This window comes from Contarinia nasturtii, unplaced genomic scaffold, assembly GCF_009176525.2.
Source record: "Contarinia nasturtii isolate CC-2019 unplaced genomic scaffold, AAFC_CNas_1.1 Cnas_scaffold_6282, whole genome shotgun sequence".
NCBI lineage: Eukaryota > Metazoa > Arthropoda > Insecta > Diptera > Cecidomyiidae > Contarinia > Contarinia nasturtii.
Window position 1 is genome coordinate 1 of NW_022203540.1, and position 12,839 is coordinate 12,839.

Sequence of the window (12,839 nt, forward strand, 5' to 3'; positions counted from 1 at the left end):
AAAATGTATGCATTGCTTTGTACAGGATCTACATAGAGCAATTTAATGCAAAGCCAAAATTTATCCCATTCACCATGCGACAAGTTAAATTGCGATAGAATTGAAAATAAGAAAAATGTGCAATTAGTATAGAAGGTGAAAAACACGTTTTTTTTTTGTGTGTGTGTGTGTAGAGATTGTTAATATATATATAGAATTAAAGCGAAGAAAGATTAGAGAAAATGTCACACTTACCGGCGATATCCAATTGGGCTTCACGTTGAACTGGTTCACCAATGCCATTGTCAGCAACACAAACATAAGTTCCGCTCAGACATTATATTGAGATATTTTCAGCCAGATGAATCAGCTCAGCTCAGCCAGATATCGTCAGGAGCTGAAAATGAGTGAAAACAATAAAAGTGATTGTTATAGTGATTGTAGCAATATAAGTGTAATTACAGCCAAAACAATCACTTCTATTGTTTTCACTCATTTTCAGCTCTTGACGATATCTGGCTGAGCTGATTCATCTGCCTGAAAATATCTCAAAATAATGTCTGGTTCCGCTATCCGTTGTCGGCCTTGGTATTTTTTGCAATTATTTTTTGTTTGATTTTTTGTTGTTGATGGAAATGAGTCCCTTTCAATTGAATTAGCGATTGCCTTCAGTTGAGTCATTTCCTTATATAGAAGACCTTTCTTATATTTTATTTTATTATACGAGTAGCATTTTATTCACAAGAGTTTCAACAGTATCGTTGTTCAGTACAGTGGCCAAATACACAGTATTTTATACTGGTATTGGTGCACTGTGCTGAGCAAGTGCCTGTACGACGCAGTAACACACAGATACAAGCATCTGTGTAGTTACATCGTGCAGGCACCTCAATAAACTAAGCAGCACGGCAGTGCCGTGCTGCCCGTATACAATTAGTGTTTAAGAACAATCCGTGTATGACAGACATAAAAATAAAATGATACAAAAAAAACCATTGTCTTTTACTGACTACCCGAACAATCGTGATTACGATCCATTTTCCCGAATGACACCAACACCATCATATAATCCTCACGTGGTAAGCTTACTGTACAGCTTCTTCTTTCCAACCTAATGTGGTATGTTTTTTTCTTTCTTATAGCATGTCGCCGGCATGCCTATTTATCCAGGTCCACAAATGTACCAACCACCATACTATCCACATAGTTATCAATCACCATATCAGTCATACATTCAAATGCCACCACCTCGTTCAACATTTGAGCATACTACAACCAGACAATATATTGAACTAACTGGTCAGTTGAGCTGACAGTACGTTAGCCAGCTAAATAGGATAAAACAATAGACGTTATTGTATTAATGATGAATCACTTCTCTGGTTTTAATAGAAGTGATTGTTCATTATAACAATGACTTCTATTGTTTTAGCTCATTTAGCTGGCTACGTACTGTCAGCAAAACTGACTAGTTAGTTCAATCTATTGTCTGACTACAACAACTCACAGAGTCGTGGCAGCAGTACAACTACAACTCATGGCTATCAGCAAACATTTCATCAGGCTGACGACATCAGCCATATCAAGGATATAAAGGATGTCAGGCTCCACCGTACAATCCAATGGGATACTATCCACATTACTATCTATATCAGCATAGATTGATGCCTCCACCGCATCAACCGTCACAATTCATTACTCACCCACCACAACAACATCAGTAATGATTAATCCGTACCGGATGCCAGCGCCAGCAACAATAACAGCATATTTACTGATGAATTTGATACGTTAGATATAAACCATTGGAATGATGATGATTTTGATCCATTCAACCAACAGCAAGAAGAACAAGTCGAAACGGTAGAAACAACAAAGTAAAAAAGACGCTCTCGTGTACTATAGCGAGAGGAATTCTCATCGGATGAGGATGAGGCGCTGGAAGAAGATATAGAGCAAGGTTACAAAATGTTTGGTAAGACTCATCACTATCTAAAGCTTGGTGGCAAATATGCAACACCAAAAGGTTTTTAAAGTTCGCCAATTAATGAATTAAAAAACAAACAGAGAGTTGGTTGGACGCATTCAAGATGGCAAGAAATGTATTAAATTTAATATTTCATAGCACCTATTTCTTAGGCGCTATGCAACGCGTGTATTGTGTACTGTGTGTTCGTTTCCCCTTCACGTTTAGTAGTATGGTAAACTACTAAACGTGAAGGGGAAACGAACAACATACACGTACACACAGTACACAGTACACGCGTTGCACAGCGCCTATGGAATAGGGGCTATAAAATAGCAGCAGCTATATCCATAGTTCAAACCTAATGTCTGATATTTCCAAAAACCGCAGACGAAAAATTAAAGTATGACACTTCTCTGGGAGCAAATAAAAAAAACCAATCATGCAGCATGATTGCATTATGAAACTGAACAATGTGAACGTACGGAAAGTGTCTACTGATGAACTTGTATATATGGTGACACACGAAACACTCAAAGCGTGTAAAAACTTGGGTGTGCCGTTACGTTGCAAAGAAATTCCACTGCGTGATACAAATAATGTTGTTGAAGCCATGATACTTCCAAGATACTTTTTGTGTACGACCAATGATAAGTCTGAAGTACATCGCCTTATTGCTCGCGCAACTGATGGTATGGAATACCATTACGATTTGGTTCGTCTTGTACCAAGTGGACCCTTACAGTTGGTTTGCCAATGTCGTCAGAAATCATCGTCACGTTTGGCATGTAACAGTGAGCTGGAACTCACTTCCGATATGGACTATGCGTTTTTCAAAGAAAACTCATTCAAAAATATAGAAGTAAAAATCATCAATGGGACCCATCTACACAGCGGCTGTCGTTTTCCAGAGGATCGTCGTTTTTCAAAAGACGATATCAATCGAGGAATCAGCACGTACCACCATAATCCAAAAGTTTACAAAAATGAAGTTAAAAAAATTCGCTACAGTCGGCTCATACACAAGGGTAAACTGGGCCTTCGTGCCAAAATAAAATGTCAATTTTTAACAGTGATGGTTTTTTCCTATCTGAATAGCGCTAGCTATTCGCAGCGCCTGTACAGCATTGCTGCCCAGATGCTGAATCGTAGCGGTTGCCGCACGTGCAACACACTTCGTTTGTACCACAAAGAGCATATACGTTCGCATTCGTTCTCTGTTCGACATGCGTTTGTATACTGACTATAGTATTAGTGTATCATACTCTGTGAGCTCACTGGTTACTTAGACTATATGACAATATGTTGTGTGGTACAAAACGCGTGCGGCAACCGCTTCGATTCAGCATCTGGGCAGCAATGCTGTTCAGACGCTGCGAATAGCTAGCGCTATTCAGATAGGAAAAAACCATCACTGATTTTTAAAAACTCATAAATTAACACAGGAAAATTACAACGAAAATGGCAAAATATTTGAGAAATAAGAAAGCCTAAAACCAAATGAAAGATTAAAAAACAAACAAACAAACAAACAAATTGCAATAAAAAATATACTAATAATGTTTTACTATAGCTCTAACGTACGCCGCCGCATGATATATTCGTTCGTTTTTCTGTGTTGCTTCGACGCGCAAATCAAAGCAGGCGTGCCAATCAAAGTATGTATCATGCGGTGGCGTACGCACGCTTAGATCCAGCTCTTGCGGAGATCTTACGGATCTATCCTATCCAAAACACAATGTATACATTAATAAGTGTCCCATGTAAAAAGTGTCATGCATTGGTATTTATAAATTTGACAGTTTATAGATGCGACACTTTGTAGTAGATTACAAATATTAGTGCAAATACATGTGATACTTTGTGGTAGATTTTACTTGTTGTGTGGTAAACTATGTGCCTACCACATAACCTAAAAAATCTACTATTTTTATTTTTTTTGTGTATGGGCATCCCGTGTTCTCTCGTTATGCCTTTCAAACGGCACAATCGCAGTAGTCTGCACCTTTTCGTATTCAATGATGATACTGTTCACTTGTATTCAGACGTACAACTAATGTCGCACACATAGACATATATAGCTACACTCTCACATCTCTTTCATTCTTTACATATACGGAAGGGTGCAGACTTCTGCGTCCGTGCCATTTCAAAGGCACATTTCATGAAAACACGGGATATTTCATGAATTTGGTGAACGTTGCTGGTGTGGTGGGGTTTGCCTTGTTGCGAACGTCCGTGTTTGCCAAGTATGGAGGAAGAACGGAAGCAGCGCGATCTCATCGCACTCCATATAAAGCAATGTAATTGGTTTCGAACATGCAGATGTGCTGCCACCTGGTGTCTCAGAGTTAACCTGATATAACACACACGCTTCTTGCAAATGCAGAAGAAGAGGAGGGAAAAGTGTTTACATAGGGTTGAACTTATAAATGCCAGAGAGCAGCACAGCTACAGTATTCAAAGTGCGATCGCCCTTCGGCAAGCAGTCTCTATATTGATCTCACATATCAAGAGGTAGTTCGGCGCAGTACACGAAGCACATTGACTGGCCAACGGCTGTCGATTAGCGATATTAGTGAAAGACACGACTGTCTAAAAGTCATAAATATCAATAACTACCAAGCATTTTAGCTATAATTGATTTTTTCATAAAAAATCAACATAAAATTGTGATGCTATATTGGAAAGTAAGGAATAAGCTATGGTAAAACTATAAAATGACATATTTTACTCATTTCCTTGTGGAAATATTTCGACTTCTTAGCCGACTATAAATTGACTAATTTGGGACAAAAATGGCTGATATTTCAGCCAGCTAAAGTTAACTATAAGTGACTATATGCGTCTTCATGTAACTTGAGTTGAGAAATATCGATTGTGATCATAGTTAACTACTGTTAACTATAAGTATATGAAATTGACTTTTATCAACTATGTTGACTATAATCACTTTTAGTTAACTCTGAAAAATAACCGACTATATTTGATTTCAATCATCTATTGGTAATTTTAACCGAATAAAAGTGATTAAAATTGACTTAATTTATAGTCAGTCAGTCATTTTTTTTCACAATGGTTGGATACCATTTTGCATAAGTTTTGTATGAAATTTCTCAAAGGGCCAAAAAGACCCCATCTATGCACTTACGTTACTGGGCTCACTGTCAATGGTCCCCCAAATTATCCATTATCCAACATCCATTCATCCATGGATAGATTTTGTTTTTAAAAGGACTGAATAAGTAATATCCATGGATGTTTTTTTAATGGATAAGTTACATCCACCAACAACAACAACAACAAATTCAAAAATACGAATGAATGGATAAAAACTCTACATCTCATTTGACATTTCATGTCAAGTATTCGATTAGTATATAGAAATATATTTATTTTGTGTTACATCTAAAAGAAAAAACATGTAGTTTATTTTGTGTGTTTATTTTTATTTAAATTTAAATTAATTTTGTTGACAATTTTTATTCTTATTCGGAAGTTTAATTCATTAAGTTTATTGGATGTTGGATGGTTTATTCATCAATCCAGCGTCCAATCCCATCAAGGAATGATTTTTGTTTTGTTTTTGTTCGACAATTTTCAATATTTTTCCAAACTCTCGAATGATTTGAGTTCTCAGAGAGCACTCTCACTGGCTTCTCAGTGTCTCCACTCATTTGCATAACTTTCAATCGTGACTTTTAGTACGTAGAATTAGCTGAACCTTCATATAAATACCACCTTTCGAACTAATATTTTTTCAATTCACATGCCCCTCTGCCAAATCGACAATTTCCAATATTTTTCCAAACTCACGAATGTTTTGAGTTCTTAGAGAGCACTCTCACTGGCTTCTCATAGTCTCCACTCATTTGCATCTCTTTCAATCTTCGATGGGATTTGACGCTGGATTAACGAATAAACCATCCAACATCCAATAAACCTAATGAATTAAACTTCCGAATAAGAATAAAAATTGTCAACAAAATTAATTTAAAGTTAAATAAAAATAAACACACAAAATAAACTACATGTTTTTTCTTTTAGATGTAACACAAAATAAATCTGATGTTTCATCCATCATCCAATATATATAGAAATGGTCGAATACTTCACATGAAATTGGAATCTTTCTCATAGGCATCACTTCTGTCATGACACTTCACTCTATCAACCTAAGTCGTTCAAAATCTAATGTTTTCTATTCCTCGCAACCTCCAATCATCCTGTAAAATCAGATTTTATATAAAGTTTCGGGGGAAAGATACAGCGTACAACATCCATGGATACAGTATCCATTGATATATTTTTATCTAATGTTATTAATCTTGATTCTAAAAATGTTCAAAAAACTTAATACAAAAAATATAGTGTTGAACGAATCATAAAAAGATCATCGAAAATCATTCCTTGTTGTGATTGGAAGCTGAATTTATAAATAAACCACCCAACATCCAATTAACTTTATGAATTAAACTTCAGAATAAGAAATGTCAACAGTTCGAACTGAAATAAAAATACAGACAAAAAATAGAATACATGTTTTTAACTGAAAATTGAAACTTGTTGATCTATCTTGTCAAATCCAAAATGAATCAGATGTTTCATCCATCATCCAATATTTCTATTTACTAATCGAATACTTCACATGAAATGTCAAATGAGATGTAGAGTTTTTATCCATTCATTCGTATTTTTGAAATCCAACCTATTTATTTATCCATAAAATATAACTCATCCATGGATGCACTATAACTCTCCTCTATCCAAGTGGATCTCTCTCTTTCTTTTCTTCATTAATAAATTTCTGATGGATGGTGGATGTAACTTATCCATTAAAAAACATCCATGGATATTACTTATTCAGTCCTTTTAAAAACAAAATCTATCCATGGATGAATGGATGTTGGATAATGGATAATTTGGGGGACCATTGACAGTGAGCCCGTTACTGTTGTTTTAGCCTGTGCGGTTAAGGGTTAATAAAGAACAATTTTTTTTCAATTAAAGTGATTTTCAACAAAATTTACCTTCAAATAAAATGTCGGAACCATTTTGAAAACAATGACTGCTGCAAGTGGTTGCGAGAAAAAGATTCCGATCCACAGAAGTGTTTGATTGAAAATCACATATGTGTCCATGGGAATAAAAGTGGCAATACAAAAACGGAATCTGAAGAACGTCACATAATTTTTTTTTTACATAGTATAACTCCATACAAAAAAAAATTTATGTGACGTTCTTCAGATTCTGTTTTTGTATTGCCACTTTTATTCCCATGGATACATATATTGAACTCAGACAGGCCGATATTGGGCCACAGATGTTTGTAAATCAAAAATCGAATTAAACGAAGTACTGAACCAATGCAAACGACGATCACAAATTCAATTAGTATAAGACAATAAATACATCGAGCGAAATAAGTCTCCCAGCAATTCTGTCAAAAATATATCACGGGAGACGGCAGTCCCCCAAGTGACGCAATACCCACAAAAATTCAAAATTTGGCCGCCAGGTGACACTTTTGACCACCGAAATTATTTTTTCGAAAAAAAAAAATTGTGAACAGCTTTGAGTGGAGAAATGGTATAAAGCGTTGAGTTATTCTTTAAAAAGAATACAGCGGAAAAGGTTGGATCAGAATGACTGGACCTCGAAAAATGGGGAAAAATCGATGAAAATCGAAGTTAATCGTCATTTATTTCAAAAAAATGTATGAGTGGCTTGGCTTTTTTCATCATAGATCGAAAGCGCACTCAATTTTGATCCGATATCCACATTTTGAAATGACAACATTCTTTTATTTTAGTGAAAATCGGTAAAAGTGTGAAATTAAGCGGCCACCTATGCTTTAATATCTTATGGTTAGCACCGTAATGTGCTAGGTATTTATTTCGTTGGTTCACTTTGTGAACTGATTTTACATAATTCGGAACCGAGGAATTCGATGGTGGCAACCGTTTTGAGAAATTAGTTCAATTTTTTGAGATTTTTCGGCTTGAAACCATTTCTTTGGAATGATATTCCGGAAAAAATTAGCTTTTATTCTATTGCTATGAAAATTGGTATTTGGGGGTTTTTTGGTACGAGAAAACCGAATATGACATTTATTTTACGATAAAATTAGGTCTCAACACACTTAGCGTTAGAATTTTGTCATCAACATACTAAAAAAACTATTGATATAAGTATAAAATACTTCTTTCGAAGTTCTCACTGTGACGCAATACTGTAAATCTGAAAATGTTCTGATATAAATTTTCAGTGACGCGTTCGTTCATATACATACAAATATTAATATTACGTTGCCTCTGAAAGTTTAACACAAAAAAAAAATGTGCTGTTTTTATTCAATTCTATTATTTTCGTGTTGTTTACATGTTATCGTTCTCTTGAGGTAAAATGGGCGACGCAATATTAATATTTGTATGTATATGAACGACCGCGTCACTGAAAATTTATATCAGAATATTTTCAGATTTACAGTATTGCGTACCAGTGAAGAAGTGTTTTATACTACTGTGATCAAAAAGTAAGGTGAATTTGTTATTCAATCTTCGCGGGGAAATGCAATCGTCGAAATTCTTTTTTTATTAGGTTGGCAGCACTGTTTTTGATAACTGTGTAACATTTCATTACAGTATTTCGATTAGGTTATGAGCTACGCTACTTTGTTTACATCAAGAAATTTTCATTTGGCGATTTTCATAATGACTGATTTTGTTGAGCAAAGATATTGTATTAAATTTTGTTTGCGGAATGAAATTTCTGGTGCGGAAACGTTCAGAATGTTGCAGAAGGCCTTCGGTAAACAGGCCATGTCGCAAAAAAATACTTTCAAATGGCATAAATTGTTCAAAGAAGGCAGAGAACGCGTTGAAGACGAAGATCGCTCGGGACGACCATCAACATCAACTGATGAGGAACACGTCAAGGAAATCAAAGATCTTGTGCTGAAAAATCGTCGATTGACAATCAGAGACCTTGTAGATATTACTGGCATTTCATTTGGATCAATTCAAACAATTTTGAAAGATCATTTAGGTCTCCGTCGTTGTGCAGCTCGATTGGTACCAAAAACATTGAATTTATTCGAAAAAGAGCGTCGTGTTAATGTGTGTCAAGAAATGATTTCAGACTCATATCGTTCATCAACCTGCATATTCGCCCGATTTGGCACCGTGTGACTTCTGGCTGTTCTCTACACTCAAAAGACCGCTTCGTGGACATCATTTCGAGTCGATTGAAGAGATTCAACGTAAATCGCTACATGAATTGAAGGCCATACCAGAAAGTAGCTTTTCACATTGTTTCGAAGACTGGGAAAAACGTTGGCGTATGTGTATTGCAGCCGGGGGGGATTACTTTGAAGGCGATGAAATCGATTTGGAAGAATAAATAAAGATTTTCTAAAATATTCACAAATTCACCTTACTTTTTGATCACAGTAGTACTTATGTGTTAAGCTCTTCTGTATCAGAAGTTGTAGGATTATTTTCGATAAAAATGATTACCTTTTCGCATGAATTCGTCAACCAAAACCAAACCAACGAAATGATTGGAACAATGTTCAAAAAATAATTACGAACTAGTGCTATATGCAGTTGAGATCGAGGTGACCTGTATATTCGAGTTGACATTGAAAATAAGAAGGTTTATTATTTCTTCTACGACAATTTTTCCTCCCAGCCACCGAACATCAAACTTACACCAATCGACAATATCTACTTTCTGTTCGGATAAAAGAGAAAAAAACACGCGAACTAAATTTGTGTGTTCGTATTTTTACAAAAAAATGTTTATTTTTAATATTGCAGTGAGAAAACGTCAGAATTGTCATTACTTAATCTGATGATTGGAGTAAACGCATTTTATTTAAAAAGAAAAATCGGGTAACATATTTAAAAAAGAAGAAAATTTAATCGTAATTTTAAGTTCATCATGTTAACAATTTGACATGTCGATTGACTTAGTTTTGGTAAAATTCTATGTATAGTTTGTCTGTTTTTCCTTTGTTAGCTTATTACTTTACTGTTTTGAAATGATTGTGTTTTATTATTTATTATTGTCTACTGTTCTTAAATTTCCCATCATCACGGGGCATCAAAAGTCTTGTTCATTTTAATTATAAGAGGTTTGTATCGAAGTTTGACTGCAATTGGCCAGCAAGTGTACACGATTTACAACAGAATTTGGCATAGTACTGATGAGTACAGTATTTGGCTTTAACAATAAGTTTACAATTGGCGAAAAATACATTATCTACGCAATTGGTGGGTACATAAGCACCTGAACAAAATAAAGAAAGAAAAAAGAATGCAATTGTGTAAAACTGTTCATTTTGAATGGATTTTGAAATTACCTTCAACATTTATTTGTTCTTCGTGGAATGCAGAAGTGAAGCGATTTTGTGCCGAACATCTATAGCTACCAGAATCATCGGTTGTAACACCATAAATCGTCAGCGTATTTGCTTCTGTAATCGATATAAAATTTAATTGTAAATTTGCATTGGTGTAACTAATAAATAATAATTAATAAAAATTCTTATTAGTTAGTAGATTTTTTCCATTAGTACTTTATTATTTAGTAATTCTTAGTAGCCACTAAGAAGTAATAATTATTATTTTACTAGCTACTAACAACTACTAATTATTATTAGGTCTTAGTAGATTTTTTATTAGAATGTTAGTGAATTTTTTATTAGAATGTTAATAGAAATTTTATTAAAACGCCTATTGATTCAATCACGATTGGTATTCGCTTACTATTCAATAGGCATCACTTAGCAAGTTTATATGAAACTCTCGGAGACTCGGTATAGAGCACTCAAACAGTGAAAAAAGTCCAGATCGTGATTTAGATGATATGGAATGCGATTTTTTTCATTCTGATTTCACCAGGTGATACAGAAAATTGAGTAGATTGGTATTCGCTTACTATTCAATGGGCATCAAATAGCAAGTTTATATGAAACTTGGTTCTGTGCAAAAGAAGCAAATGGAAAGAAAGAAAGAAACAAAAAATCGATAAATCATTTGATCGCAAATGAAAAGTTTGGAAACCAATGCGAAATTCCTGCGCGCGTGTGTGTGTGCGCGCATAAAGTATTAGTTAATGAAAACAAATGCAGCGGAAATTGAAAATGAAGCATGTTGAAAATCAAATCAAATCATCCACATTTGCGAGAGAGTTTGCTTACCAATTGGTTCCTGTGTTTCGACCGGTGGTGTTTGTCTGGGTGGATAATTTGGTGTTGGTTGCAATGATGTTGCATTTACAACATATTGTAAGTATTGCTCATCTTCGGGCGAATCAGCATGCACTGGACCAGGGGCCAATAGTGTCACATACTTCGAGACTGGTCGACCTTCTCCCGAGTATGCTTGACAAATGTATGGTCCCAAATCCGACAATGCAATGCTAATGAAATCAATTGAATGGTCACTTCTCACTTCAAAACGTGACGTTTTCAATGGCATCATATTTCTACCTTTCCACCATGTAATATGTGGTTTTGGATAACCGCCAGGCAAACAACGAATCGTTGCTGGTCGGTTGAGTTCAACAATTGTACTTGAATTTGTTTCACCCAAAATGTATGCATTGCTTTGTACAGGATCTACATAGAGCAATTTAATGCAAAGCCAAAATTTATCCCATTCACCATGCGACAAGTTAAATTGCGATAGAATTGAAAATAAGAAAAATGTGCAATTAGTATAGAAGGTGAAAAACACGTTTTTTTTTTGTGTGTGTGTGTGTAGAGATTGTTAATATATATATAGAATTAAAGCGAAGAAAGATTAGAGAAAATGTCACACTTACCGGCGATATCCAATTGGGCTTCACGTTGAACTGGTTCACCAATGCCATTGTCAGCAACACAAACATAAGTTCCGCTCAGACATTATATTGAGATATTTTCAGCCAGATGAATCAGCTCAGCTCAGCCAGATATCGTCAGGAGCTGAAAATGAGTGAAAACAATAAAAGTGATTGTTATAGTGATTGTAGCAATATAAGTGTAATTACAGCCAAAACAATCACTTCTATTGTTTTCACTCATTTTCAGCTCTTGACGATATCTGGCTGAGCTGATTCATCTGCCTGAAAATATCTCAAAATAATGTCTGGTTCCGCTATCCGTTGTCGGCCTTGGTATTTTTTGCAATTATTTTTTGTTTGATTTTTTGTTGTTGATGGAAATGAGTCCCTTTCAATTGAATTAGCGATTGCCTTCAGTTGAGTCATTTCCTTATATAGAAGACCTTTCTTATATTTTATTTTATTATACGAGTAGCATTTTATTCACAAGAGTTTCAACAGTATCGTTGTTCAGTACAGTGGCCAAATACACAGTATTTTATACTGGTATTGGTGCACTGTGCTGAGCAAGTGCCTGTACGACGCAGTAACACACAGATACAAGCATCTGTGTAGTTACATCGTGCAGGCACCTCAATAAACTAAGCAGCACGGCAGTGCCGTGCTGCCCGTATACAATTAGTGTTTAAGAACAATCCGTGTATGACAGACATAAAAATAAAATGATACAAAAAAAACCATTGTCTTTTACTGACTACCCGAACAATCGTGATTACGATCCATTTTCCCGAATGACACCAACACCATCATATAATCCTCACGTGGTAAGCTTACTGTACAGCTTCTTCTTTCCAACCTAATGTGGTATGTTTTTTTCTTTCTTATAGCATGTCGCCGGCATGCCTATTTATCCAGGTCCACAAATGTACCAACCACCATACTATCCACATAGTTATCAATCACCATATCAGTCATACATTCAAATGCCACCACCTCGTTCAACATTTGAGCATACTACAACCAGACAATATATTGAACTAACTGGTCAGTTGAGCTGACAGTA

General features: G+C 35.3%; 2 protein-coding genes across 2 annotated transcripts; one reads left to right on the forward strand and one right to left on the reverse strand.

Moving 5' to 3' along the window:
- Positions 1–8,607: 8,607 nt before the first annotated feature.
- On the forward strand, positions 8,608–9,135 carry LOC116351783 (protein GVQW3-like). The gene has a single exon (XM_031783923.1). The coding sequence runs from the start codon at positions 8,659–8,661 to the stop codon at positions 9,133–9,135; it is 477 nt and encodes a 158-aa protein (XP_031639783.1). The 5' UTR covers positions 8,608–8,658.
- A 652-nt stretch (positions 9,136–9,787) lies between these two features.
- LOC116351785 (papilin-like) lies at positions 9,788–12,559 on the reverse strand. Its single transcript, XM_031783924.1, has 5 exons — positions 12,528–12,559; positions 11,777–11,850; positions 11,129–11,570; positions 10,311–10,468; positions 9,788–10,237 (listed from the first exon to the last, which is right to left on the reverse strand). The coding sequence occupies exons 1-5, from the start codon at positions 12,557–12,559 to the stop codon at positions 10,074–10,076; spliced, it is 870 nt and encodes a 289-aa protein (XP_031639784.1). The 3' UTR covers positions 9,788–10,073.
- Between the last annotated feature and the right edge of the window lie 280 nt (positions 12,560–12,839).

Coding starts and splice junctions, on each gene's coding strand:
- LOC116351783 (XM_031783923.1), top strand. CDS start 8,659: ATGACTGATTTTGTTGAGCAAAGATATTGTATTAAATTTTGTTTGCGG.
- LOC116351785 (XM_031783924.1), bottom strand. CDS start 12,559: ATGGATCGTAATCACGATTGTTCGGGTAGTCA. Junction 11,571..11,776: donor AGCCCAATTGGATATCGCCG/GTAAGTGTGACA, acceptor TGCTCTATGTAG/ATCCTGTACAAAGCAATGCA. Junction 10,238..10,310: donor AGAACAAATAAATGTTGAAG/GTAATTTCAAAA, acceptor TATTTTGTTCAG/GTGCTTATGTACCCACCAAT.